Here is a 27643-nt window from a genome sequence, read left to right as displayed (position 1 = left end):
GGTGGAACAGAGAGGTCTACATCTGTTACGAGACACACAGAGGGGTTGGGGGGACTGATCAGGCAAAGGAACGGAAAGTCACAGAACACTGGGTTTGAAAGGGACCTTAGCGGGAGCACAGCGTCCTGGACACACTCAAGTGGGAACTTCCTTTCTCACGATTCAGACCACTGCACATTCGAATACTTCTTTAGGGAGGAACTCCTTTGAAACTACTCAAAATACTCCTCACAGTACCATGTACTCGCAGGTCCCGTGCCTGCCTGCTCCTTGGAACTCCAAGGGGGGTCCTTTTAGAGTGGGGATTAAGCTCATGGCTCAGGTTAAGGTTCAGATTCTATCACCTACGAAGTGTGTGGGCCTCGGGCCAGTTACTTAACTGGATGTGCTTCAGTGTCTACGACTAAAACCGAGGGGTAATAAATAATGGTACCTGTTTCACAAGACGAGTGTAAGATGGGAAGTGGCTGAACTCATATAAAACATGTAAAAATGGTGCCTGGCCTTTATAAACACCAAGGCTGAAGATATTTCTACATGGCTGTTTACTCATTTCTTACATGTGACTCTCTTTTGAAGGACAATCCAGATAATGAAAATATTAAAGAAGGGTCATCACCTTTTGTCTTTATCACCACTCTGCCTTTACACTATCCCTGTACAATAACTCAGGTATTTATGCCCATATTTAAAATTAAAACAACAACATCAACAACAACCTTAAGGTCACATGTCAGATCAGACTTCTTAATGGAACTCAAGTGAGCCACTAATTGCTATCACTTAGGAGAGGGAATAAAATTCAGTAATTACCACAGATTAATTAGTTTTTGATGTAGGATCCACTTAATAAGGGATGACAAATATAATAATGAAAAAAAAATTATTCAGGCTTCCAGAATGAAAAGGTTCAAAAACTGTCTTTAGAAAAAATTTTCTTAACTGAGTGACTAAGATACATATTTCTCCAGATGTTAAGGAAACAAGGCAAGCAGATTAGACATACAAGTGAAAATCAGCAGCCACCTTAAATCTGCTAAGAATCAGCAGGAAGACATTTTTCGAAGACAAAAATAAAACCTTTTTATTAATAAATAGTGGCAGGGTACTGAGAACAAAATTCAAACTCCTAAGCTGCCCCATACGTCCTAGTCCTCGCCTCACTCCGCCTCCTCGTCTCCTACAGCTGGAACCTTCTTCTATACACTCCTGCTCAACAGACCTTTATTGTTGTTTTTTGTTCTCAAACACTCCCAGCTTGCTCTCATCTCAGCATCTCCGAATTTGCTCTTCCCCCAATCTGGAATATTACTTCTCCAGAGACCTACCTCATGGCTGGTGCTTCCTGGTTTTCAGGATTCTCAGCGCGAGGGCTTCCTTGATCACCCCTCCATGCTGTAATCCCCTTCCCACCCTCCACCCAGCAAGGTCTATGTACTCACCCTCTTTTCTTCTTTGCAAATCACTCTTGGCAATTATTTCATTTTTAATTTAAGGGCTGGGTGCTCACCCAAATGTAACTCCCTGAGAAAAGAAGTCTTGCTGGTCGTGCTTATGGCTCGGCCCAGTGTTGGTAACAGTACCTGGTATGTAGCCGGTACCCCAAAACTATTTCTTAAATAAGTCAGTCAAACAGGTACTCTGACAGGAATGGAACTCAAGAATCCTAATAAATGTTTCAATTACACATTCAGATTAACTATCAGAATACACGTCAGTGGAGAATTAAAATTCTGTTTCTGGATTTTATTGCAACAACTATTATTTTAAATATTTCAAATATATTGGTAATAACGTTCGTAGTAATATTTTCCTTGTGCAGAGATTTTGTGATACAAAGAGATATTTAAAAAGGAGATTATATGTGCATTAAAACATTAAATGGCATCACCAAAATGAAAGACCAACCTGCTGTTCGTATCGTTGTTTGACATCCTCCAGCTGCCATAAATACTCCTTTGATTGCTTCTCACGAAGACACTTAGATCTTGTGAGATCTGCTTCCACTTTTTCCATCTATAAAATTACAAAATCAAATATTAAATTTTTAGACAAAAATTATATTCCATGTTTTTGTTGTTTGTCCATTCACTAAAATGACTAATTTTAAACACCTCACCAATCATAATGATGAATTTAAAGATGATAAGATAATAAAAGATGTATCAGTTTATTTTGGTATATTTTAAGTTTTAGTCAGAGAAATTAAAAATTAGTATATAACTGACTAAATTCTAATGTAAAAACACTGTAATGGAAATATAATTTTGAACATCCAGATATTTATTCAAGGAGATGTTAGTCGTCTAGGGGTCCAAAAGCTCCTCCCACCCCAGATATTCACATGGCTTCTTTCTCTCTTGAGTTTTGTTTAAGTGTTACCTTGGTACCAAGACCTCCCTGAATCCCCTCTTTTAAATTGCAGCCCAACCCCAGTCCTCCCGGTCTCCCTTTCCTTGCTTTACGGTTCCTTTTACCATAGGACATATCACCTTCAGGCATGCTATACAAGTAACTTATTCATTAGGGGCGTTTTTAATATCTGTCTCTCCCATTGGAATGTAACTCCATGTTGATGCAACCATTTAGCACACTGCCTGGCACATACAAAGACTCAATAAAGACTAGTCAAATAAAATTTTTTTTAAAAGATACTGTGTACCGAACCTGATTTGCAATTTGCTGAATGAATAACTTTCAATATTTAATCATGCCAGATTCTTTGTAACACATACAAAATAAATAAAATAGTATTGAATCTAAGGTAAAACAGTAAACTATGAAAAAAACGCATTAGGATGGTGGAAGTAAGTGATTTCTTCTATAGATTTTTATTTGTATTAATAAATACTGCTTTATACTTCAATAAAAAGAGAATGAGATAGCACGTTATTGCCCTTGTTCTTATCGGATGCTCTTTTTAAGTGACAAGAAGAGATATTTTTACATGTAGTAATGAAAAAGCTCTCCAGATCAGTAACATGAAAATGGCATCTTTTATTCCAAGTTGTACTGTATTTCATTGGTATTTCTACCCCTGGCTGAATTTGGGGAAATATTTTTTCTGAGGCAATTGTCAGTTAATGTGATAACCATACGATCATCACTGGCTACTTTCTAGTGTTTATTATTCTGTGTCACTGATATGTTGAGATATTTCTTTTTTCCAACTTGTACACAATACCCTCTTTCAGGTTACCTTTTGGTAAGTGCTAAGATCAGATAAAAGATGAACATTACGGGAAATGAACCATGGAAGTGCTCCTTCACAATTTCTCACGTTATACTAAAAAACAAAGCAAAACAAAATAACACAACCCTTCAAATGTATTTATTTGGCGTGATTAAACTTTCAGGTTCCAGGAGTGAAGCTGTTCAGTGAAAAGCAGCCAGTTCCACTGGAGGAGAACGAAATGCACGTTACCCCCCAAAACCGCGATATCACACCCCCTTTCAGTGGGTGGTTCTTACAGGGACGTTTGGAGTACCCCGATTATGGCATTATATTTAGCACCCAAGTATTTCTTTGTAAATACCAATGATCGCCACCCTGTTAATACTGTCATCAGCTTCCAAATCTAGTGATCAGAGTTCGAAGATTATTGGTCCAAAGGTAATCAGTATTGTGGTCAAGAATAAATGTACTAAAAAATTATTAAAGGAAGCACAGTCAAGCCCACTTGTTTTCTTTGGTCTCTAACTCAAGATGTGGGTCTCAAGGCTCCCTCTCCTTCAATGCTCTTCCCATGAAACCTCAAGAAGGAGGCTCTTTAATTGGTTCCCCGCTATCTACACTCCCTACATCCCAATATCGTTGGCCTTTCCCAAGCAAGCCATGGTTATCCTGGATTCCTCAGCTTTTGGCTCGTCACACTATCAGGAAAGCCCCTTCACGTTCTTCCCCATCCAGTCAGTCTTCAAGGTTGACTTGAGTCTCCTCTCCTTGCTGAGGTGTTCTTTAAACGCAACTGACATAAATGTCCCCCTTCTCTCTATGCTCTAGAATTAACATCTCTATTTTTCTAGCACATTGTGCTTTTCTCTATAGTAAGGAAGTGCTTTAAATATTTGAGTGTTGTTTATTCATCTAGATCATGAGCTCCCAGATAAAAGGAACTAGGACATAATTCTTTCTTTTGTTTCTGAATTACTAATTGCCTTGATATACAGAATAAATATGTAATTAATTCTTAAGGATGAATGGAAGGGCAGGTGAAAGCAAAAGGGGGAAAAAAAGAGAGAAGATAAGCCAAGAAGGAAAGAACTGCTTTATTTAGTACTTTTAAGAGAGATCTTCATGTGAAATTGATTTTTGGTTCTTATTTTACTTCAGCACAGATTGAATATTCAAAATAAATAATAATTACTTAAATATTTCAATATTAGAATATTTAAAATAAAAATTAAGAGCTTTATACTCAAAGTTTATAAAAATAGAATATCTTCTATCAAAAAATAGAATTATCTTCGATAATCAAAAGAGAACACAATTTAAAGCACATGAAAAGATGTTTTACAGCAAAACATTAAGAAAAATTTAAAGTAAATAATAACTGGTATTTTAAGATAATGAAATACATTATTTTAGATTATACTGACAGAAAATGCAAGACTCCATTCCATTCTCCTTCCACAATTTAACAAAAAAATAAATAGAAAATAAAAATGTCTTGTAAAATAGTTTGTATAGAAACACGGAGTTAGTTCCCAGTTGCCATAGATACAAAAGATTCTGCTTCATCATACATAATTCCATATTCCATCCAACTTCAAGTTTTTCTTTTTTTTTAAACGCTCCTTTATTGTGTAGCTCTGGCATCCAAAAAAAGAAAAAAAAAACACAAAACAAAATGTAACAGTGAAACTTGGTGGTCAAATTAGGAGCAGAAAAGGACTTGTATGCATTTCTGTGAATAGTTAATATTTAAAGCAATATGAAAGAGAGGTTAAAAAAAACAAATTTAAAAAAAGGTGCTGAATTTTCCTTATACGGTGCCTCGGGCATTACTTTAGCTACATGTAAGAGAAAACACAAGTATCCCCAGCTTAAACAACATAGACCCTTTATGTTTTCCTCATGTAACAAAAAGTCCAGAAATAGGCTGCTATATTGGCAGTTCAAAGATGTCAGGGTTAAGGTCTCTGCAATTTAACCTTCCCATAATGGTTGCAAAATGGCTTCTGCAGCTCTAAACATCTGGGAAGGGAAGGGAAGGGCAAAGGGTGAAGGGTAAAGGGATAAGGGCCAAGCGTCCACATTAGCTGACTCAAATACCCTTTTAAGGAGCTTTCCTGCAAGTTCTTGTCAATAGCAAATTAATTATGCTGTTTGGATCTCATTCACTGGAACTACATTAAAAGGCAAGCTCCATCTGCAAGGTAAGAGACTGCAGCTTTAAAAGGGGGCCTAATGTTGCCCTAAATAAAATAGGGCTCTATTAGTAAGAAAGTAGAAATGAACATTTGACCAACATCTGGCAGTTTCTGTCAAATATGGTCATAGTAAGTTATTGCTCTTGTTCTAGTAAAGTACTCTTGTGTTATTAATATTATATTCTGAGTAATTTGACATGTACAATTTGTATTATATAAGCATACAATTGTAGAGAAACATACAATTCAAAATATACTTTGTTGCATTTAATACATATTTAGATAAACTATAAGAAATTGTCTTTCAAATATTTTCAAATATATAGAGATAGATAAGATAGAGAGGACAGGTAGATAAATAGAAGTAGGCAGATAATTATTTCTATGCTTGGCTAAATATTCTCTATAGTTCTTTTGTGAGAGATTATCATTAATTGATATGACAGACAAGATAGTCCTTTTCTTATTGATTTATAGCAGTTCTTTAACTATTCTGGATGTGAATTTTTTGATCAATATCTGAATTGCAAATGTGTTCTCTCACTCTGAGGTTGCCTTTTGATTAAACAGAAGGTTGTGGGTTTTTTTCATTTTAATGAAGTTAAATTTAACAATATTTCTTATGCCTTTTGTTTGCTATTTAGAAATCTTTGCCTAGTAGTTCCAACTATCAAAATTTTCTACATTTTCTTGTAAAAGTTTTATTGTTTTACCTTTCATTGTATATCTACAATCCTAGAATTTATTTTGTGAATGGGGTAAGATAAGGTGCAAGATTCTTTTTTTTTTTTTTTTTTCCGTATGGCTATCCCATTGACACAGCAGCATTTATTAAAATGATCATCCTTTCCTGGGTGCATTGCAATATTTCCTTTGACAGGAATGAGATTGATCAAATATGTGAGTCTATTTTTGGTCTCTTTTCCCTGTAACATTGGTCATCCTATGCCAGACCCACACTGCATGAATTACTATGGCTTAATGTTAGTCTCAGTATCTGGTAGTGTAAGTTCTCCAGTCACGTTCTTCTCCCAGATTGCCATAGCTATTCTTAGCCCTCTGTATTTTCATATACATTTTAGAATCAGCTTGTCAGTTTCCCTCCCTTTCTCCCCAAAAGCACTGCTAACATTCTGATTTTTAGAATTGTGCTGATTCTATAGATTAATTTGGGGAGTGACATTTTTATAACATTGAGTCTTCGAATCCATACACATGATACATGCTTCAATTTATTTAGGTCTTCCTTGGTTTCCCTCAAAAGTATTTTTTAGTTGCCAAAACAGAGGGCTTCCACATCTTTTGTTAGATTTATTCTTAGGTAAGTGACGCTTTCTGGTACTGTGACATCTTTTTCAAAGTTTATTTTCTATTCATTGGTTGCTGATATATCGAAATAAAAATGAATGGTATATCTGATCTAATGTTTACTGACCTTGTTAAATTCATTATCAATAACATTTCAACAAGTCAACATTTGAGAAATTCATACTTATACAGAGAAGCCATAATTGCAAATAAATGCATAACTCACTGGGATACCTTAGCTGTCCCTCCTCTGTCATCTCTTAATGGAATGTATTTATTCAACTAGTTATATTACCTATAATCATATGCTTCAATGCATTGGTCTATCACACAAGCCACAAATACGTCTTAAGATCTAAATCCCCAGAGTCTACAACAATGGCTGGTATAGAGCAACTAATCATAAATATTTTATAAATAAATGGAAGAAGAAATCAAGTCTGTAGAATCCTTGTCCAGTAGGTCATGAAAACAACTGAGGTATTAAAAAGTAATAATGTTGCTATTTTCACAATTGATAACCATTCAAATCAGCAAAATACAGAAAGAATGACATATTTTCTGGTTCAATATTCTCATAGATATTTTTGGCTTATTTTTCTTCTGCAGAAGAGATTAGTCACTGATGAATATTACTAGGAAAAAAGTTTCACTTGCTATTCTATTAAGCATTTAAGGATAAAAGTTAAGATTTTTTTAATTATTCATTTCTTGGTTTGTTTGTTTAATTTTGTTTTTCAAAGCCAAATACACATATTCTTTGCATGCTGTCATTTGGAATTGCTTAATTATCACAATAGCCTCTATTGAAACATTTATCATGTTTCCCCAAAAATAAGACCTAGCCGGACAATCAGTTCTAATGCGTCTTTTGGAGCAAAAATTAATATAAGACCAAGTATCATATCATATCAGATCAGATCATACCATATATTATTATATTATAGACCTAGTCTTATAGTAAAATAAGACTGGGTCTTATATTAACTTTTGATCCAAAAGAGGCAATAGAGCTGATTTTCCAGCTAGGTCTTATTTTCGGAGAAACACGGTAAATATAATTCTGGAATTTTACCTCTGCTACCTAATCTCATTTAGAGATAAAATTCCAAATGTCAAAAGGATAGAGAGATTTCTCCAGTATCATCAAAAAATAACTAAGAGAAAATGCTTCTATTTATATTGAATCTTTCATTTTCTACAAACTGGTCTAAAAAACTTACTTAAAATTACATGAGCCAGCATGACCCTTAAAGGACAAGAGGTCAGAGGTATATAAGTCACAACGAATGGCTTATATGATGAATCTTTCCTTCTTTAAGTCTGTTTGTTATCCATCTACACTTAATAGCACAAATATATCCAGATGGCATTCTTCTTTCCTTGTAACTTGTTAATTTTTTTCATTAATTCACTAGCAACAATGGGATGATGAACTAAACGCATCATCTCTAAGAATGAAAGAAATTGCTAACCAGTTTCAATTGTATTAGTAGGAGCCACATGAAACCTAACAAATCAACAGCTGTTTCCATGGCAAACCAGTGGGTTTTCCAAGTACAACGTTAATGACATGTAGCCGATGACTGTGAAGGAAAAGGAACAGAATTTTAAGCCAGGTATTTGGGAGCAAATACCACTTAATGAGGATGTATTTTCAAGAGGAGAAAAATTAACTACAAAAGTCAAGAGGCTCGTGGGAGCCCCAGGAGAAACTAGTTAGTTAGCTGAAATTCACGTAGTCAGTTTACAAGATTAAAAAGTTTCACTTTAGAATTGCTGCCAATACTTCAAGAAACAGCTGTCTTTTTCAGTCATGTTTGTTTCACAGCGAATAGGTACGTATAAAACACTATTCCTTTTAAAAATATGATTATATACATATATACAGAAATAATTCTAACAGAGTATTAAATTTTCACAATTAAAAGATGTATATTTTACACAACTGATTTCTGACAGTTAACACATATAGTGGATTTCACCATTGGAGTAAAAATGAGATTATTTAAGCAATCTAAAATGAGGTAAAAAAAAGTTCTTCAAAGTGAAAGAAACTCTGAAGCAATATTCTAAGAGTTTAAGTCTGCTCCATTTTCTCTCATGGGCCTCATTTCTGAAACAGCAATTCACTTTCAAAAACAAACTCAAAGCTTTTATTTTTTAATTCAAATCCCATTGTCTGATGTCTGCAGCAGTTTCCAAATGGAAAAAGATGCCCTGAGCTCTGCTGGCTTTTACACAAAAGATTTTAGTAAAAAGAGAAAAGAGCAGTTCAAAACGACAGAAAAGGAAGACTGTTAATAATATGGACTATGGAAAAACTTGAAAACATCATGATTCTCTAAATAATGAATCCGCTGATGGATTTTCTTTTAGAATTTAAGTTATATCTTCACACTTTTTAATCTGGAATAGAAGACTTCTAATTTATCATGTTTCAACATATGTATTTTATTCATTGTTAGTTAAAATTTGTCCTGTAAAAATTACTTGATTTGTGAATCAGTCTAACTATAAGAAGTCCATTATAAATGGGGTTCGTTATTATTATCCTCATAGCAAAGATTCTTTCTCTATTTCATAAACTCAACTGCACTTGGTAAAACTATTTACGATTGAAACCACTGAAGTACATTTCTTCAACAGGAGACAATCAAAAGAATTTCCTGCTCATCGGTTGCCATCACTATTGCTTTTCAAGGAGCCTGAATCCAGCCTCAATCAGGTCTGGTGAGGACTGCTCACAAAGACAGGACCCAAAGGTAGGGCTTGTGAGGGGAGAAAGGGGAACCCCAGAGGCATGCACCAAGTCGGAGTTTTCACTGGATCATTTAACCAGTCCGTAGAGATATGATACCTAGTAGGATCCTAGAATACCAAAAATACATAAACTCTTCAAGTCAAGAAGCGGGAGAGTCCAAAGGGTCTGGCAGGATTGGTAAATGAAGACAGCAGACAGACTATGAACCAGGCACATAACTGAACAAAGATATGAGGGTGGATCAATTAAAGGATGGTTCCAGAATCAATGCCACAGATACTATCTTTCATCCCTGGCTTTCCTTATTTTATAGCAATCTAATTTTGTGGCTGGGTGGGGTTCTTAATTTAATGGGTTTTGAGATAACATTATCTCCAGGGCTTTCAGTTCTGCCACACAACTCTGAGACTTCTTTTTTATCTTAAATTGTTTTATTAACTTGGATATTCTCTCCAACTTTTTTGACATATATTTTCTAATTTTTCACTATTAATAACACCACAATACACATCCTCGGACACACATCATCTTTTCCTTCTTCTTAGGAGGAAAAGCATTAAGTGTTTCAACATTAAGTATATTAGCTGTAAAGTTTTCATAGATGTCCTTTTAGCTAATGTTGAGTAAGTTCACTTCTAGTCCTTATTAACCAAGATTTTTTTAACCATGAATGATGTTGAACTTTTTCAAATGCTTTTTATGTCTGTAGTTAGATGATCATGCGGTTTTGTCCTTTATTAATACGTTGTACGATATTAATTGATTTTCAAATGCTGCAACAACCTTGGATTCCTGGGATAAACCCCACTTGGTCATGGTGTATAATCATTTTTAAATGTTACTGGATTCAGTTTACCAAAATTTCATTAAGAGTTTTTGTGTCTACATGACAGATGTCACTCTGTAGTATTCTTGTAGTGTCTTTGGCTTTGCTGTTAGAGAAATACTGGCCTTATAGAATGAACTGGGAAGTGTTTCTTCACCTTTAATTTTCTGAGTTTTCTAAAAACTAAATTTAATTTTCCTTTAATATTTGAAGGACTTTCCCAGTGAATCCATCTGGTTCTAGGCTTTTCTTTGTGAGAAAATTTTATTTGCTAATTAAATATCTTTATTATAGGGCAATTCAGATTTTTTAAAAATCTCTTCTTGAGACAGTTTTAGTAATTTGCATCTTTCTAGGAATTTGCCCGTTACACCTAAGTTGTATAATTTGTTGGGATAAAGGTTTTAAAAATCACCTTATAATTCTTTCATTTTCTGTAGGATCAATAATGTCCTCTCCTCTTTCATTTCTAACTTTGATAATTTTTCTCTTCTCACTTTTTTTTAATCAGTTGAGCTAAAAATTTGTCAATTTTGTATATCTTTTCAAAGAACCAACTTTTGCCTTCAGCGATTGTCTCTATTTTTCTGTTTTCTACTTATTTGCTTTCTGCAAACATAACAATATTGTTTCCTTTCTTCTGCTTGCTTTTCTTTTCCTGGTTTCTTAAGATGAAGTTTAGGACACTGATTTGAGAACTTTCTTTTTGGATATAGACGTTTAAAGTTATAAATGTTTCTCTAAGTACTGCTTTAGCTGCATTCCATAAATGTTGACGTGTCATATTTTTGTTTTAATTTAATTCAAAATATTTTCGAATTTTCCATATAATATCTTCTTTAATCCAAGAGTTATTTGTGTGTTATTTAATTTCCAAATACTTGGGGATTTCCCAGATTTCGTATTGTTGTACATTTCTAATTTATTATCATTGTATGATTTTAATCCCTTTAAAATGTACTGAAAATTGTTTTGTGGCCCAGCATATGGTTTATTCTGGAGACTGTTACACGAGTGCCTGCAATCATTGGGTGGTGTGATTTAAATCACCACCCAAGTCTCAGACTCACTCCTGAGTGGCACAATACAAACAGACCCAAAACAGCAGAGCAAAGGCTTTTGGAACTTAACTGGAACTGGAACCCGACCACAGAAGATGAGATAGGACTTATGCTCTGTAATGAACTGGGTTGACCATCTGCTAAAACAAAAAACTCAACATTATGTAGGGGATTCTAACATTACTCAGAGAGTACACAACATACTGTACTTTTGTTTTCAGCTTCTTTCAGCGGGATTTTGAGACTCTTCCACGTTTTGGGGGTATCAGTAGTTCTTTAGTTTTTGTTGCTAAGTAGTATTGCATTGTACATACAGTTGACCTGGACAACTCGAGTTTGAACTGTGCAGGTCCACTTAATATGTGGATTTTTCTTTCAGTAAATACCTGTATTGTTTTTCATCTGTGGTTGGGAGTCCATGGGTGTGGAGGGCCGGCTGTATGCAACATCTATGCCTTTCAATCTAGGGGAACTTGAGCCTCTGCAGATTTTGGTATCTACAGGGAGTCCTGAAACCAATCCCCTACAGATACTGAGGGACAATTTAAGTTTTGGAGGAGTCAAAAGTTTTATGTGGATTTTTGACTGTGGGAAGGGTGGGCGCCCCTAACCCCCCCTTGGTTCAAGGGTCAACTGTACTACATTTTGATTGCCCTTCCAATTTTTGAGGACTATTTGGATTATTCAAGTTTTGGGCTTTGTGAATAAAGTTGCTGTCAACATATGTGTACAAGTCTTTGTCTGGATATGTCTTCATTTGTTTTGGTTAAACACACAGGAATGGAATGGCTGACATATGGTCATTGTATGTTTAACTTTTTAAAAAACTGGCAGTTCTCCCACCAGCGGTTTATAAGAGCTCCATCTGACTACATCTTCATTAACACTTGGCATTGTCAACCAATCTTTACAATTTTAACCATTCGAATGAGCATGTAGTAGCATTTAATTTTGGTTTTCATTCGCACATCCCTGATGAATAATGATATTGAGCCTCTTTTTTTGTGCTTATTAGTCATTCGTATATCTTCTTCTGTGAAGTGTCCAGATATGCGCCTATTTTTAACTGGGCTATTTGTCTTCTTATTACTGAGTTGTAAGATTTATATTTTAGACACAAATTCTCAGAAATATTTGTGAATCTTTTCTCTCCCTCTTTTTTTTTTTTTTGGCTTGCTTGCCTTACGTCCTTTTGTTGTTTTTCAATGGTGTTTTTGAAAGAGCAAAAGTTTTTAATTTTGGTGAAATCTAATGTATCAACTTTAATTGATTTTTAATTTCTGGTTTTACTGCATTGTGGTAAAAAATAAGTGCTCTCTGTCAAGTTTTAGAAATATACTGGGTGTTTGTTTCCTTATGGTCTCCTGAGACTTATAACTGTTCTATGGGAGTAGAAATTTAATGTGTTGTATTTAAAGGGTAGAAAGTAGAAATATAGCCATTTTATAAACTGTTATTTAAAACTCCTATTTGTTTGCTTTGTTCCCCGTCTGATCTGTCAACAATGGAGAAAATATATTAAAGCACACCAGGGCTATTTATATCAATTTCTTCATGTATTCCTAATATGTTTTCATATTTGATTAAGTACGCTTGCCTTTAGCATGTAAAAATATATCTTTTGTCCAGTTTATTGACTTGTATTGATGTTAATTTGTGTGATAGTATTACATTATTTTCATCTGAATACAACTGATATATTTTCATCATCTTTTTAATACAATTTTTGAGTAACTTTTAGTTGTGCCTTTTTAAAATAGCATATACATGGATTTATGTCAGCTAATCTATACCTTTCTTACTAGAAAAAATTTGACCTATTAGTATTTATTATGACAATTATATACTCTGTCTTATTTTGGACATTTTGTTGTTTCTGCTTTTGTTCCTTTGGCAATATCTCCTCTCAAGTTGTGCTGTTATCTTCTCAAGATTTTTATAAGAATGTAACATCTTGTTAATTTTATTAATGCCTATGTTTATATATTTCAAAGTTATTTTAAACTGTATTTCCCTAATTTTGAGAATCTTTTGAGTCTCAATTCTTTCCTGGCAGAGTTTTAGCATACTGTGCTCTTCTCACTCTCTCACTATCCACTTACTTCTTGATCTCTGTTAATATATTCTACCGATTTAAATTTAAGTTGTCTTTAAATTCATGTTTTCTACTTTATATACCCTTTTTTTCAAGAGTCAATAAACATTAGCATTCTATCTTATAACTAGATTTGTAACAGTTAAATTTGTTTCTTCTTTGTTGGATTCCATTGTTCTCAACTCATTCTTTAATATGATGGTTTCCCCTTGTATGGGATGTCTTTTGCTTCATCTCTGGATTGACTGATGTGCTCATATAATTTTATTCCAGAAAAAAACATTATGTGAGCGCTTACTAAGAAGACGGTTTTCTGTTGATTTTGCAAGTGAAAAACTCCTCGCTTATGTATAAAATTGGGTCATACCCTTTATCCTTCAATACTCTGAAGGCTTACTCCAGTACTTTTCTAATTTTTTTTGCCAGTTTCATCCTGCCAAGAAACTTCTAGGATTTTCATTTTATTCGTACCTCTAGCTGAGGTTCAGTTGTTTTTCCAGAATATAGCCAACATTCACTGCACTAATTTTACTTAATATGTGGCCCTTTCCTATAGATCATGTCGTCTTATAAAGGTACTACTTTTCTGATTTTTTTTTTCTGAATAATAGAGTAGATCACTGTCAGAAGTACGCTTTCCTCTGTGACTGCTGGATACAAATGTCTTTTTCTTGTCCTACTGAATGTTTTCACAAGTCACATTGTTGGTTTTTCTCCTTCCTTACCCATGAATTCTGTGATCGGTTAACATTGCATCATCCGCCCCAAGAGGTGCATTTACTGAGCCAAGGGTGCCTGTTGTAGTCTCCACTTTTCTCAGAAAGTTATACTGTCAGCCTTAGCACTTTCGAACACCTCATTTTTTAGCCTTTTTAACTGTATACTTCAAACTTCTTGCCAGGGTCCCCTCCATGAATATTTTCTGAATCCCTTTAAATGTTAAGCCGATCAGCGAGTTCCCTGTGCAGCTCCACTGCACATCCATTCTAGGGCCTGGGCTCTGATCATATTATAGGAAGGAGCTGGGAAGAGACGCACATCCATGTGGCAGGGATGGAAAGTCAGTTTCCAGCACAAACTCTCAGCAGTAATCTAGCTTTTGCCCTAGGCAGTGAATGGTGAAACAAAGAGAATAGGTATCTCAGACCCTGATCTCAGGACCCAAATTCACACAATTCTGTATGAATGGAAATCTGAATCATGACACAGTTCTAAGCTAGTAAACCACACAGCTCAGTCCTAAAACTTCCAGAGGAAGGTTTCTGCGACCCAGGGTGTGCTTGGGACTCCAGCTAAATACGAAATCACAAACAAGTACTGCAACATTCTTTATAATTAAGAAAACTTGAAAATAAACTAAATACCCTTGAATAGAAGAGCTGATAAAAAAAATATGGTACATTCATATGATAAAAATACATTCAGTATTAAAAGGATTATACTAAATCAACACGGATAGGACACAGATACATCAAATTAAATATAAAAGAAAAAACAAGACTAATACATAAAATCTGTAGTACTTATTTAACCTTAAAAAAATAGAAGCATAAAAATGCATATAACATACATAAACATGATATATGTATAGAAAATAAAAAAAAAAACAGACTGAAATAATACACATTAAATTAGTTATAGTGGTTTTTCTCAGAAGTGGAGAGGAGAGAGTAATGTGATTAGACATGAATAACAAAGCAAATTAAAATGTCATCTGTAATGTTTTAGTTTAAGTAAACAGTGCTAACAATTGTTGATTCTTCATGATGGGTACCTTGGTGCTTGTTCCCTTTATTCTTTTACAAATTTTCTATTTTCCCTTAAAACTAAAAGCCATACCACTTAACTTGTCCAAGAACGGGAGACAGCCTCTGTCTTCCTGAACTGCCGGTTGCAAATAATTTGCTGTGACTGATCAATAAAACACTATTTATGGAACATGAACAAACACAGACATGGTTAACGTGAATCCTTGCTCTACCGACCGGGAGTGGTCGTGGGATTTTACCTGTAGGCTAATCCATGCTCAGGCTGATTACTGTATTTGTAGATGCAACTTTACAATGATGATTCTGGCATTAATTTAAGGCGGAATCAAGGAATCCTGAAGGAGGAAAGAGGACCCATCTTGTCTGCATAGCTCCAGGTGGTTGCCCACCCGCCTCCATGAAGGAGCCAGCACTGCAGGGACCACATGGCTCATGCCCTTTCCCTTCACACGCCCTGCTCTACGGGGGGGGGGGGGGGGGGGGGGGGGGGGGCGGGGCAGTGGGAGCCTGCCGGCTGACTCCTTGCTACCAGGGCCCTTGTTCTTGGCCACTAGGAGCCATCTCTTCCGTGGAAGCTCTGATGGAGCTGAGTGCCCTCCTCTGCCAGGGATAATAGCCTTTTCTCATTCTGAATTCCTGACCCAAGTGTATGGCTAATTTGGTAAGACTTTTTTTTTTTTTTTTTTTTTTAAGTAAATGCTTTTCTGTCATATTTAAGATCAGAATGTACCTTCCTGCTGAGAGTGACTTTCAGAAAGGATAGTATGTTGGCCTCCTCACCTGGTCTTTCATTTCGGCGTAGACTTTCTCTGAGTTCAGCTCCACCTGCCGCTTAAACTCTTCCAGGGCAGCATCCGCCTGCTGGGCCTGCAACCTCTGGACTTCAGTCACACGACTTAGCTGTTCCTCTTTCTCCCTAGAGAAGTTCAGAAAAGCTTCGGAGTTAAAATATCAAAGCACTAGGCTTGAATGAAAGAACAATATTTAATCTTCTCCAAAATAAAATTCAGATTTCAATTTTTGATCCAAATTCTGTAAAACTTCTCTTTAAAAAGTTGATAATAACATAATTTGTCCCAGGAGAAAGAGGCTACAGACATATAATATGTGTTTGGATGAGGGCGCAACTACTTTCAAAGTTTCCCTAAAAACAAAACTGTTCAAGACATGGAAACAACCAAAGTGTCCTTCAAGAGGTGACTGGATAAAGAAGATGTGGTATATATACACAATGGAATACTACTCTGCCATAAGAAAAGATGAAATAGTGCCATTTGCGACAACAAGGATATATCTTGAGATTATTAGGCTCAGCAAAATAAGTCAGAAAAAGTTAAGAACCATATGATTTCACTGATGTGTGGTAAATAAAACTGAAAACAACAAAAGAACAAGACAAACAAATGAAGAAACAAAAACTCATGGGCACAGACAATAGTTTAGTGGTTACCAGAGGGTAAGGGGGAAGGGGGTGGCAGATGAGGGTAAGGGGGATCAAACATATGATGATGGAAAGAACTGACCCTGGGTGGTGAACACACAATGTGATAGACGATGTATTACAGAATTGTACACCTGAAACCTATGTAACTTTACTAACCATTGACACCCCAATAAACTTTAATTAAAAAAAAAAAGTATGCATCTCCATCAACTGATGAATGGATAAGTAAAATGTGGTATTTCTATACAGTGGAATATTATTCAGCCTTAAAAAGGAATGAAGTTCTGATGCACGCTACAATATGGATGAAACAGAAACATTGTGCTAAGTGAAAGAAGCCAGTCACAAGAGGTCACATATTATATGATTCTATTTATGAGAAATCTCCAGAATAGATAAATGCATAAAGACAGAAAGTAGGTTAGTGGTTGCCAGGGGCTGAGGGGAGGGGGAATGGAGAATGATTGCTACTGCATATGATTTTTCCGGGGGGTTGTTTCTGTGGGTTTTTTGGTGATGAAAATGTTCTGGAAGTAGATAGTTGCACATAATTGTGAATATACTAAAATCTACTAAATTGTTTACTTTAAAAGGATAAAGTCTGTAGTATGTGAATTATATCTCAATTTAAAAAAAAAAAAACACAATGTATCCACAGAAATCTCTATAATAATATGCATGTGTAGCAGGGTGGTAGGTGCAACAGGGCAAGATGAGGGCCTGGAATTATTCTACGGCCCTCTAGTAGACTTCCCTAAAAGGAATGATGACCATCTCAGTTCGTCATACCTTGAACTAAAATAATAATAGTCAAAAGGGTCCAACAGAACAAGAGATACCTTCGCATGTTGATAGGAGAAATAAAATAAAGGTGTTAGGTTACAAATCCAAGAAAGTTAATGGCTAATACTTAGTTCTGACTAGGTATGGGCATTGTGCAAAACATTTTATATGTCCTTTCTCATTTATTCTCACATAAACTTGTATAAGAGTATTATTATATCCCTACTTCTGCAGAACAGGAAACTAGGGCTTAGAGCATGTGTCCCAGGCTACACATCTAGGAACAGGTCAAGCCAGGATTCTAGTCCTGGCTGTCTGCTTGGAGAGCTCATGTGTTGGCTACTATGCTATGCTGCTTTCCTGATTTTCTAGGTGCCATAATCTATGATGTGAATGTGTCCCCAAGAATGAGATTACTACCCTTATAAAAGAGGCGCCAGAGACATCCTTTGCACCTTTTAGTATGTGAGGGCACAGCAAGAAGGCGCTAGCTATGAACCAGAAAATGGGCCTGATCAGCACATGACATGCCAGTGTCTTGATCTTGAACTTCCCAGACTCCAGGACTGTGAGAAATAAATTTCTGTTGTTTATAAGCTACCTGAACTGTGGTATTTTGGTATAGCAGCCCAAATAGATGGGGACATCATAAGGAAGATTGACTTGGCTCACCTTCCCAAATGGGAAAGTTTATACATATATAAAATATTATATTATTATTATTAACTATAATACTGAAGAATGCTAAGGAATAGCATACTTTAACTCACACAAATCAAATTTCAGAGAAACATCATAATGAGGAGGAAAGACATTTCCCAAACAACTGATGCCACTGTCTTTTACAATGTGGACAAAAAGCATTTTGATCTCTTAGGAGTTACTCAGACTTTAGTTTAAAATCCCCTGAGACACTTAGTAATTTCTAGGCTTTCCAACAGATGTAATACAAAGTATCAAAATACCAAACTCCGCCCCCCACCCAAACTGAAAACTTTTCTCAAACCTTGCATGGCAAAAAGATAACAAGTGTCACTTAGTTTCCATGTCAGCAGGACTCTCCTGCCCCTTTGGAACAAAATGTAACAACGCATATATAGATTAGAGTCCCTACCCCCTGTGTTTGGACATGGAGTATCTGCAAATAAACAGCTCTCTGTGTGTGGTTTGGAAGAACATACTCTGTGTCCATCTTTCCTTTATTTTTCATTGCAAGTATCACATGTCTGTTTATCTCTTCATATCCACCCACATATCCTTCTACCTAAAGATGACAATAATCAATACATCTCTGTGATACACTAAGCAGTTTTTCCACTGAAATCCCTTTTCTTCTACGTACCTGTTTCACAGTTGTAGCCACCATTTTAATGGCCTACAGGGTTTAATACTGTGCCCCAAGGTGTGCAAGGCCCATGAGAACAAAGCCATCTCAGGTCACCCTGCATGCCAGGTGGAGCTCCCAGTTACTGCATTTTATGACAAGGTGGCATAGGCTTCTGAAACTTTTTTAAAGCTTTTCTTTAAGTTGTTCACTTTAGTTCACTATTTAACAGGAACCTGAACATCTTGCTGTCTTCCATTTCTCTTACATGTTGTTAAAATAAAACGTCTTTCATGTCTTTAGTGATGCTTTTTTGCCACTTAATGTTAATAGTTCACAGACAGACAATGGTGATTAATAAGTGGATGTCATATTGTAGACTGATTCAAGGGACATCATTACATAAAAGACTGAGCACTCTGATGGCAACAGGGAATGTTCATTTGGTCTGGTGCATTTTTACCCTTCTTACATTATTCTGCTCAAGGAACAAGAAGCCTTGAGTTGTATGTCAGGTTTCCCTGAGACAAACATTGAATATTTTGTTTGAATACTCAAATATTTGAATATTAAAATAGCATATAACAACAACATAAATTCATATAAATTATATTGGGTACCATGGCCTACACCTAGGTTGGCAAACGTGATGGACAGCTGTCACAAATGTGTGATGGACATTTGCTCTGGTGTGATGAACCCAAATGACTGGCCGGGGCAGCCTAGAATTCTCTAGTAAAAGGATTCTAAGACCAGGACAGAGGGAAAGGCTACTGTGCTTGATGAATAAATAATGTTCCCATTGCCGGGGTTGGGTTCAAACAGTGCAAGAGCTACTTCTCTGCCTACTGCAGAGACTAGTTCATCCTGTGTTATTCTTTCATTGTTGAAGCCCTCCTAAAAGCACTTGGGAAAATTATTTCACCAATGGGATTTCAATTTTTCAAAAGTTTACTTTTGCTTGCTTGGTCTGTCTACAAATAGGGAAAAAAAATACACTGAACAATATTTTAAAACTTTAAAATTTTACATATCACATAATTTTAAATTATGTACCGTCAATTAGCCGAAACAAAATTTTGCTAACACATTTTATAAACACACATGACTTGTGGCTGAAATATCAATTTTGTTCTATGAATATTAAAAGTGGGTTATTTTACATTTTTTTGTGTCAATAATTCACATGAGCTATTTGAACTCTTTCAACGTAATAGGATAAATATTTTCTCTGTCCTCTCACTCTTCCCTTCGTTTACTTAGCTCATTTACTTTATACCTACCTTATGACCACATAAATCAAAGTCATAAGCTTTAGCCATACTCAGGTGTATATTACAGACCATATGAAAACTACTGTTAAAATAAAACCATGTGCAATGAGGCACATGGCTTTTCATTGATAATTTCTATCCTGATTTACAAATAGAAAATATTGTCTTATACAATAGCAAGCAAAGGACAAGGGGTGAAGTCTCCCCACCAGTTTTTGGTCCCGCTACACCTGCTGAGCTAATTCAGTAGTAAAGCTCCATGTTGAAGAAGGTCTTACTTAATGGAAACTGACGTTCTTGCCCAGTTAAACCACGACACAAACATGGAGGTCCCCTAATGCGCAGGGATCTTCTGTCTTGCTATAATTAAAACATCCATTTTAATTTAAATAGACATGACATTCATTTTAATGAGGGATCTATTTTCATTTCTATCAAAGCGCTGAAACACAAGTAAAGACTCTCAGAGCTCGAAAAAGAGAAAAATCTGCTCCTTGCTATCGTAAGCACAGCATTCCTTTTTATGATTCTGAATAGTGTGCCCTGTAAGAAACGTGACTTTGAAGGTTATTTTTTTCAGTGGAACTAGTTGTGGGGCCGAGTATAAATGCATCACTCAAATGCCTTAAAGCTGGGCCTCCATGAAGATAAAAAGGTGGGAAGAAGATTTGCTTTTCAGCTCTGATTTATTTATAAAATGCAGTAAATTTTCCTCATCTGAGTATATAAAGCACAAAGAAAAAAGAAGCTGCATTCTTACACAACCACAAGCTAGCTCAGATTAAAGGATGTTCTGAAGTACACGACTATTTCAAAAAGGCAATAAAATGTAGGAGACTAATGGAGTACAATTTAGTATTTCTTGAGCTTTACAAGCTAACATTTATATGTACAGGCCAACCTTAATTTGAAAATCTTCCCTTTGCACATTTTTGTACCAGCACTTTTGATAATGATGGCAGAGATCCAACATATATTTATAAGGCTTCACGTTACAGTATATTTCATTTGCTGCCAGCTTGGCATCTCTACTGGAAACTCCAAGAAAAACAAAACAAAACAAAAAACTTCAAACAAGTCTGAAAAACAGCTAGAAGAGTCTCCATTCCCTTCCCAGCTGAGCTGGAAAACAGACTTTTAAGCAGCTATATCGTCTATGTTCACGGCTGCTGACTGGTACTTCAACTGATTAGAGGGACTTAGTCAAAAACTGTAAGATACAGCTATGACTTAAAAGGGACTAAAAATAAAACTTTTCACTAAGCACGGTAAGTGAATAAACTTATTTCGCCTCTTCTTCACGTGACTGTCAAGACTGGTGGTCTCTACCACATTCTTGTTAAAAAATGGTAAACACTATGGACATCTAATATCCATACAGTAAGATGGAAATTAGTATTGGTCTTAATACTGGAAAAATGATAACACTCCTCAAATTGATCCACAGAGTCAACACATTCCCTGTCAAAATCTCAGGTGGCGGTTTGAAGAAATTGACAAGCTGACCCAAAAATTCATATGTAAATGCAAGGGACCCAGACTAGGCAAAAGCACCTTGAAAAGGAACAACAAAGTTGGAGGATTCATATTTCCTTACTTCAAAACTTATTACAAAGTTAGGTAATAAAAACGGCGTGCTACTGGCATAAGGACGGACATAGAAATCAACGAAATAGGATTAAGATTCCAGAAATAAACCCTTACACCGATAATCAGTGAATTTTTCAGCAAGGGTGCCAAGACAATTCAATGGGGAGGAATAGTTTTTACAACAAACGGTGCTGGGATGACTGGATATCCATATGCAAAAGAATAAAGTTGGATTCCTTCCTTACAATACACAAAAATCAACTCAAGATGGGCTACAGACCTAAATTTAAAGCTAAAAATATAAAACTCTTAGCATAAAACATAACAGTAAATCTTTGTGACCTAGAACTAAGCAAAGCCTTCTTAGATATAACACCAAAAGCAGAAATGAGAAAATAAAGTATAGATAAACGGACTTCAGCAAATTAAAAAACTCGTGTGCTGCTGGGGATATTATCAAAAAGTGAAAAGAAAACCCAGAGAATGGGAGAAAATATTAGCAAATCATATATCTGAAAAGAGACTTGTATCAAGAATATACAAAGAACTCTTACAAACCAATAATAAAAAGATAAAGAACACAATTTAAAAATAGGTGAAGAATCTTAATAGACATTTTTCCAAGAAGAAAATAGACCAATAAGCACATGAAAGGCCACTCAGTCTCATTAGTGGTCAAGAAAATGCAAATTAAGACCACAATGAGATACCATTACACAACCTAGTCAGGCTATAATCAAAAGAGAGATAATAACGAGTGTTGTTTGCTTTGTTTTGTTTTTATCAGGGAAATGTATATCAAAACTATAATGAGGTATCACCTCAAACCTATTAGAATGGCTATGATAAAAAAGACAAGATAACAAGTGCTGTCAAGGATGTGGAGGAAAGAGAACTGCACACTGTTGATGGAAGTGTAAATTGGTGCAGCCACTATGGAAAACAGTATGAAGGTTCCTCAAAAAATTCAAAATGGAACTACCATATTTTCTAGAAATTCTACTGCTGGATATATGTCCAAAGGTAACGAAATCACTATGTTGAAGAGATACCTGCACCTCCCCCCATGTTTACTGCAGCATCAGTTACAATAGCTAAAACATGAAAACAATCTAAGTGTCCATCAACAAACAAATGGATAAAGAGACTGTGGTGTATATAATTATATATACACAATGGAATATTATTCAGCAATAAAGAAGGAAATCTTGCCATTTGCAACAACATGGATGGACCTTATTTTACTTAAGCTACGTAAAATAAATCAGACAGAGAAAGGCAAATACTGTATGTATGATCTCACTTATTGGTGGAATCTGAAAAACTCAAACTCAGAAAACAGATTGGTGGTTACTGGGGGTGGGGGTGTGGGCAGGGGGTAGAGTAAATGGGTGAAGGTGTTCAAAGGGTACAAACTTCCAGTTATAAGATAAGTAAATTCTGAGGATGTAATTAACGCACAGTATAGTTAACAATCAAATACACACTATAGTGTATTTGAAAGTTGCTAAAAATCTTTAAAATTCTCATCACACACTAAAATTGTAATTACAAGTATATATGCTAAAGCTCTACTGAAATAGTGTTAGGTAAGTGTCAACACACAATTAAGGGAATGGTTGCCTTTGGGACAGGGATGCCAGTAGTACAGGAAAGGAAGGAACATACAGGTAGAGGCAACAATTTCAATTAACGTTCTAATTCTTAACTTGGGTGGTCAGTTCATGAAGCTCCTTTTGTTTGTACGCCTTAGTACTTAAATATTATTTGACATACTTTCTTTGTATGTATCAGACACAACATAATAAAACAATTTTTAAAAGCTGATGCACAGGTTTTATGCCCAGCTGGCAGGAGAATGCTTCTAAAAAGGAAAAATGTGGGGTGATGCATGTTAACCTGCCTTATGGTGTTAATCATTTTGCAATACATATATATATATATATATATATATATATATATATATATATATCAATTCATTACATTATACAACTTAAACTTCACAATGTTATATGTCAATTATACCACAATAACATTGGCGGGGGGGGGGGGGCGCGGAAAACCCACGTAAGAGGAAACATTACTCCATTATTCCTTGACTAAGATGCATCCGCATCTTACCATGTCTGGGTAAATTAGCCTCCTTGTTCTTACTTCATTAATTAGCTGTCAGGGCAAGGGTGGGAAACAATGGTAGATACATTTTCAGAGGAAGATCAAAGTCATTTCTTCTATCAGTGATACCAACTCTAGTATCCTACAGAGCATTATCAGCTGATTAAGTCTGAAACAGTACTAACGCGGTAGGTGAATAATGGTTCTCCAAAGATATTCATATCCTAATCCCTGGAAACTATAGATTCGCCACCTTATTTAGCAAAAGGGACTTTGTAGGTGTGATTAAGGGAAAGATTTGAGACAGAGACATTATCCTGGATTACCTGAGCAAGCCTCAAATGTGATCACAGGTCTTTATAAAAGGGAAGCAAGAAGGTCAAAGCAGAGATAAGGCAATCCGAAAGGAAGCGTTGGAGGAAAGACAATATGATGCAGGACTACAGGTCATGGAATGAAACAGCTTCTGGAAGATGGACAAAGCAAGGAACAGACTGCTCCCTGGAGCCTCCCAAAGGAACCAGTTCTGACAGCACATTGATTTTAGGCCCTAAGTCTCATTTGGGACTTCTGATCTCCAAAACTGGATGATAACAAATTTGAATTGTTTTAAGACACTATGTCTGTGGTAATTTTTTATAGCAGTGATAAAAAACTATTACAACTAAAAATACTAGTATATATTCAAAACTTAGAACATATAAAGCGTTGTCTAAGATACTTGATAGATAATATGTATACCTGTCTTAACAATGCTATATGGATTTTTTTTTTTAAGTTGGGAATGGACAAACTTTTAAGTTAAACCAGGCAAAGAAAAAAATTGATAGGTTAAATTTTGTCATGGTCTTTAAGCATTTAAAGTTTTTGTGCTTGTTCAGTTACTTGACTCCCTGTAAGGAATGTCAACAGGTTTAAAAGACAACCTGAAAAACCAAATTATTTCTCCCTAAGGGAACTTTTGCATTTAACAGTGGCAAATTTGAGTGAGGAAGGGCCCTGGGTGAAGCCACCCAAAGACTGGTTACTTATTTCCAGACCTCACCCTTAGCTAACATGCATCCGCCCAAAGAGCTAACTCTAAGTTTGTTTCAGTGCAAAGACTCAGTACAGTTATGAACCAGAACTTCTGGAGATCAATGACGGTTAAGTCTTACGAAAGAAAGACGTGACCAAAGAAACCCTTAGTTTTTCTAAGGTAAGTTCACAAGAGTAGAAGCCAACAACACAGAAAAGGGCTGTGTGATGGATCATGAGGAAGGCGGTGCTGTTAAACACATCACGGAGCCTCGAGATGTAATGACGCTGAAGGAAAATGGCTTTTTATGGGGAAGTTTCAAGATCTTATAAGGAAATGATACTGCCAAACATGTCTGCACGGCTCTATCAAAGACGTGTATCAGCATTTTGAAACAGCGTGTGCATGTTCTTGGTGCTGGTCCAATTCAAAATAGTGTATCAGGACAAAGTGCCATCCTGGGACACAGAGTGGGCAGCATATATGATAACCATATAACCACTGACGCCTAAAACGCCAAATATAAATACAGTTGTTGTAATATACTGGAAGATAAAAAGAGTGTTTCTAAGGACAAATAACAAAACTATGTTTAAAATGGCCACAGCAAACCTGAAAAGATTTTCTCCATTCTTCTTACTAACAGAACAACGCTTTGAGCTTACAACAGTCATTCAACCTTTCGTTGACTCGTTCCTCAAACACTGGTTAAGATGCAGTGTATTTTAGCCACTAGCTTAGACTAAGGAACGAAGCTATATAAGAAAGTTGTCCTTCCAAGAGGACCCCATCAAGTAAAGGAAAAAGATAAAGATGAATACTAAATATGAGAACAAAGTTTGAACATAGGGTCTTAACAAACAAGGAGAAGGTTCAGAGAGATTTCATTCTACTCCATTTAATAAAGAGACAGGCCTGCAGGAAGCAGAGCTCTATCTCAGGAATCTCCATCCACGGTGGTGAATCACAACGACCTTCTCAGAAGGCCCTCAGGGGTGAGTGGACTCACATACAACAACAGTAAAGGCAGAACAAAGAAAGCCAACAGTTCTCAGTGTCAGAACCAGAGGAACATACACCCAGCTCAAACAGGAAAGCACTGACACAACCACAGGCAAACACGCAATAAGGCTCAATGAAACGACGGCGATCCAGTGCTAAACCAGCTACTAGCAGAAAAAAGTCCTGTGGAACTCTTCAGACAAGAACCTTTTATTGCCAATGATTTAGGCTTGCCCAGAGAGCCGTGCCCCATGATCAAAATCCAGTCTGAAAGAACCATGACTGCCTGAAGCACGTTAGTTATGAGTAAGAATGAGGAATTCTCCTCAACCATTCAAAAATCTCTTAAGAAGATATGGACTTCGGCTAGGAGGCCCATAAATCCTTTGAAGTCAACTGGATTTGTATTATGGTTCAAAAGAACTGATCCTGGCATCAACCTTTTAGTTAGTCATTTTCTAGAAGCTGAGACAAGGATCCTGGCAGCAAAGTCTGAGATCCACTTGGTCAAAAACTGCAGAAAACTTAAAAGAAACGGTTCTTATCTGGAAGAAACCACAATCTGGTTAAGGCGAAAGAGAAGAAAGCAAGGGAAAAAAATCAAACAGTAGTGTAATATTATATATATATATATATATATATAATATTGTGATAAATTCCAAGTGCTATAGGAAAATATAAAGAGGCATTGAGAGTCTGTATAAGAAGACCACTCTCAGAAGACCAGAAGATTAGTGTGTAAAGTATAAAATAAAGCAGTATAGGTAAATGTAATGAAACGTTTAAACAGTTTTAAGTTTTACATAATAATTTGGTGCTAAACTAACTTCTACCTATAAGATGGGTTCCTAAATGAAAAGAACTCTACCTCAGCAAATAGAAAAGCAATTGAAATTTTTACGGTGAAATAAGAAAATCTTGAGAAAATGATCCTTAAAGATAAAACAGCTATAGTGTACAGTGAAGAAAAATTCCTTTAAAATCTTTAAATTTCAAAATAAATCCAAAATCTAATGTTACCTTTTACATTTCCTATGATTAATAAAGTTCTGATTGAAAGTTTCATATATAAATTGTACATCATTTATGCAAAGCTTTATTTATACATACATACCCACCAATATATCTTGTTTTAGAGGCAGGAGATATCAGTAAAAAATAAGAAAATCCACATTCATTCAATAAAAGGACAAAGCCTAAATATTTTGAAATAGGTGCAGGACCACGTCTTGTTAGCAGGGAAAGGAAAAAGGCAGTGTGAAGTCATTCAAGCAGAATGATAAGCAAACCAAAGCCAGATCAAAGGAATAAAGAAAAAAGGCTGAAATATGAAGTTGAAATATTTATTTCCTTCAAAAGATCATCCATGCCTTGTCCCTGGGCAGTTCAATATTTCAAAGTAGCTGGAAAATATTCTCACATTCATCACTATGCAGAGTAGATCAAATTTTATTTACCAAGTATAAATGTAATATTTATCATTGAGAGTTTTTCTGCTTACAATAAATGATTCCTAAATTATGTAAAACATATTTTAAAGTCACGATAGATGTTTTCCAGTACTTTTAGTGAATGATGTTGTTGCAAACTCTAACATTTATAGTGTAACCATCATTTTTAAATGTCTTTGCAAATGAAGTAGAGTGAACGTTTATTGACTGCTTACAATGCTTATTAGAGTGTAAGCTGTTCATATATTATTTCATTTCATTTTTTATAACTATAAAAAGTTATTTATATTTTTTTCACAAATAAAACAATGAAGTTAGAAGAGTTAAGTGATTTGCCCAAGTTTACAGAGTATAGGTTAGTGCAAAAGTAATTGCGGTTTTTGCAATTTTTATTTTTTTTATTTTTTATTTTTGTAGTTTTACACTGCAAATATTTTTGCACCACT

The 27643-nt window shown here is 35.5% G+C and overlaps 1 protein-coding gene across 4 annotated transcripts in view; it reads right to left on the bottom strand.

The window, feature by feature from the left end:
• The window catches only part of CEP112 (centrosomal protein 112), a 389712-nt gene that overhangs the window by 250119 nt on the left and 111950 nt on the right, over window positions 1-27643 (bottom strand). For all 4 annotated transcript variants that reach the window (XR_004421320.1, XM_033090398.1, XM_033090397.1 and 1 more), the window contains exons 18-19: window positions 15977-16112; window positions 1909-2016 (exon numbers count right to left, since the gene is read on the bottom strand). Coding sequence is in view for 3 of the 4 variants with exons in the window: in XM_033090398.1 (XP_032946289.1) it covers window positions 1909-2016; window positions 15977-16112 (244 nt within the window). In the remaining variant the exon portion in view is untranslated. The remainder of the gene's footprint in view (window positions 1-1908; window positions 2017-15976; window positions 16113-27643) is intronic.

This window comes from Rhinolophus ferrumequinum, chromosome 21 (assembly GCF_004115265.2).
Source record: "Rhinolophus ferrumequinum isolate MPI-CBG mRhiFer1 chromosome 21, mRhiFer1_v1.p, whole genome shotgun sequence".
NCBI classification, from domain to species: Eukaryota; Metazoa; Chordata; class Mammalia; order Chiroptera; family Rhinolophidae; genus Rhinolophus; species Rhinolophus ferrumequinum.
This window is presented reverse-complemented; position numbering and strand designations above follow the sequence as displayed.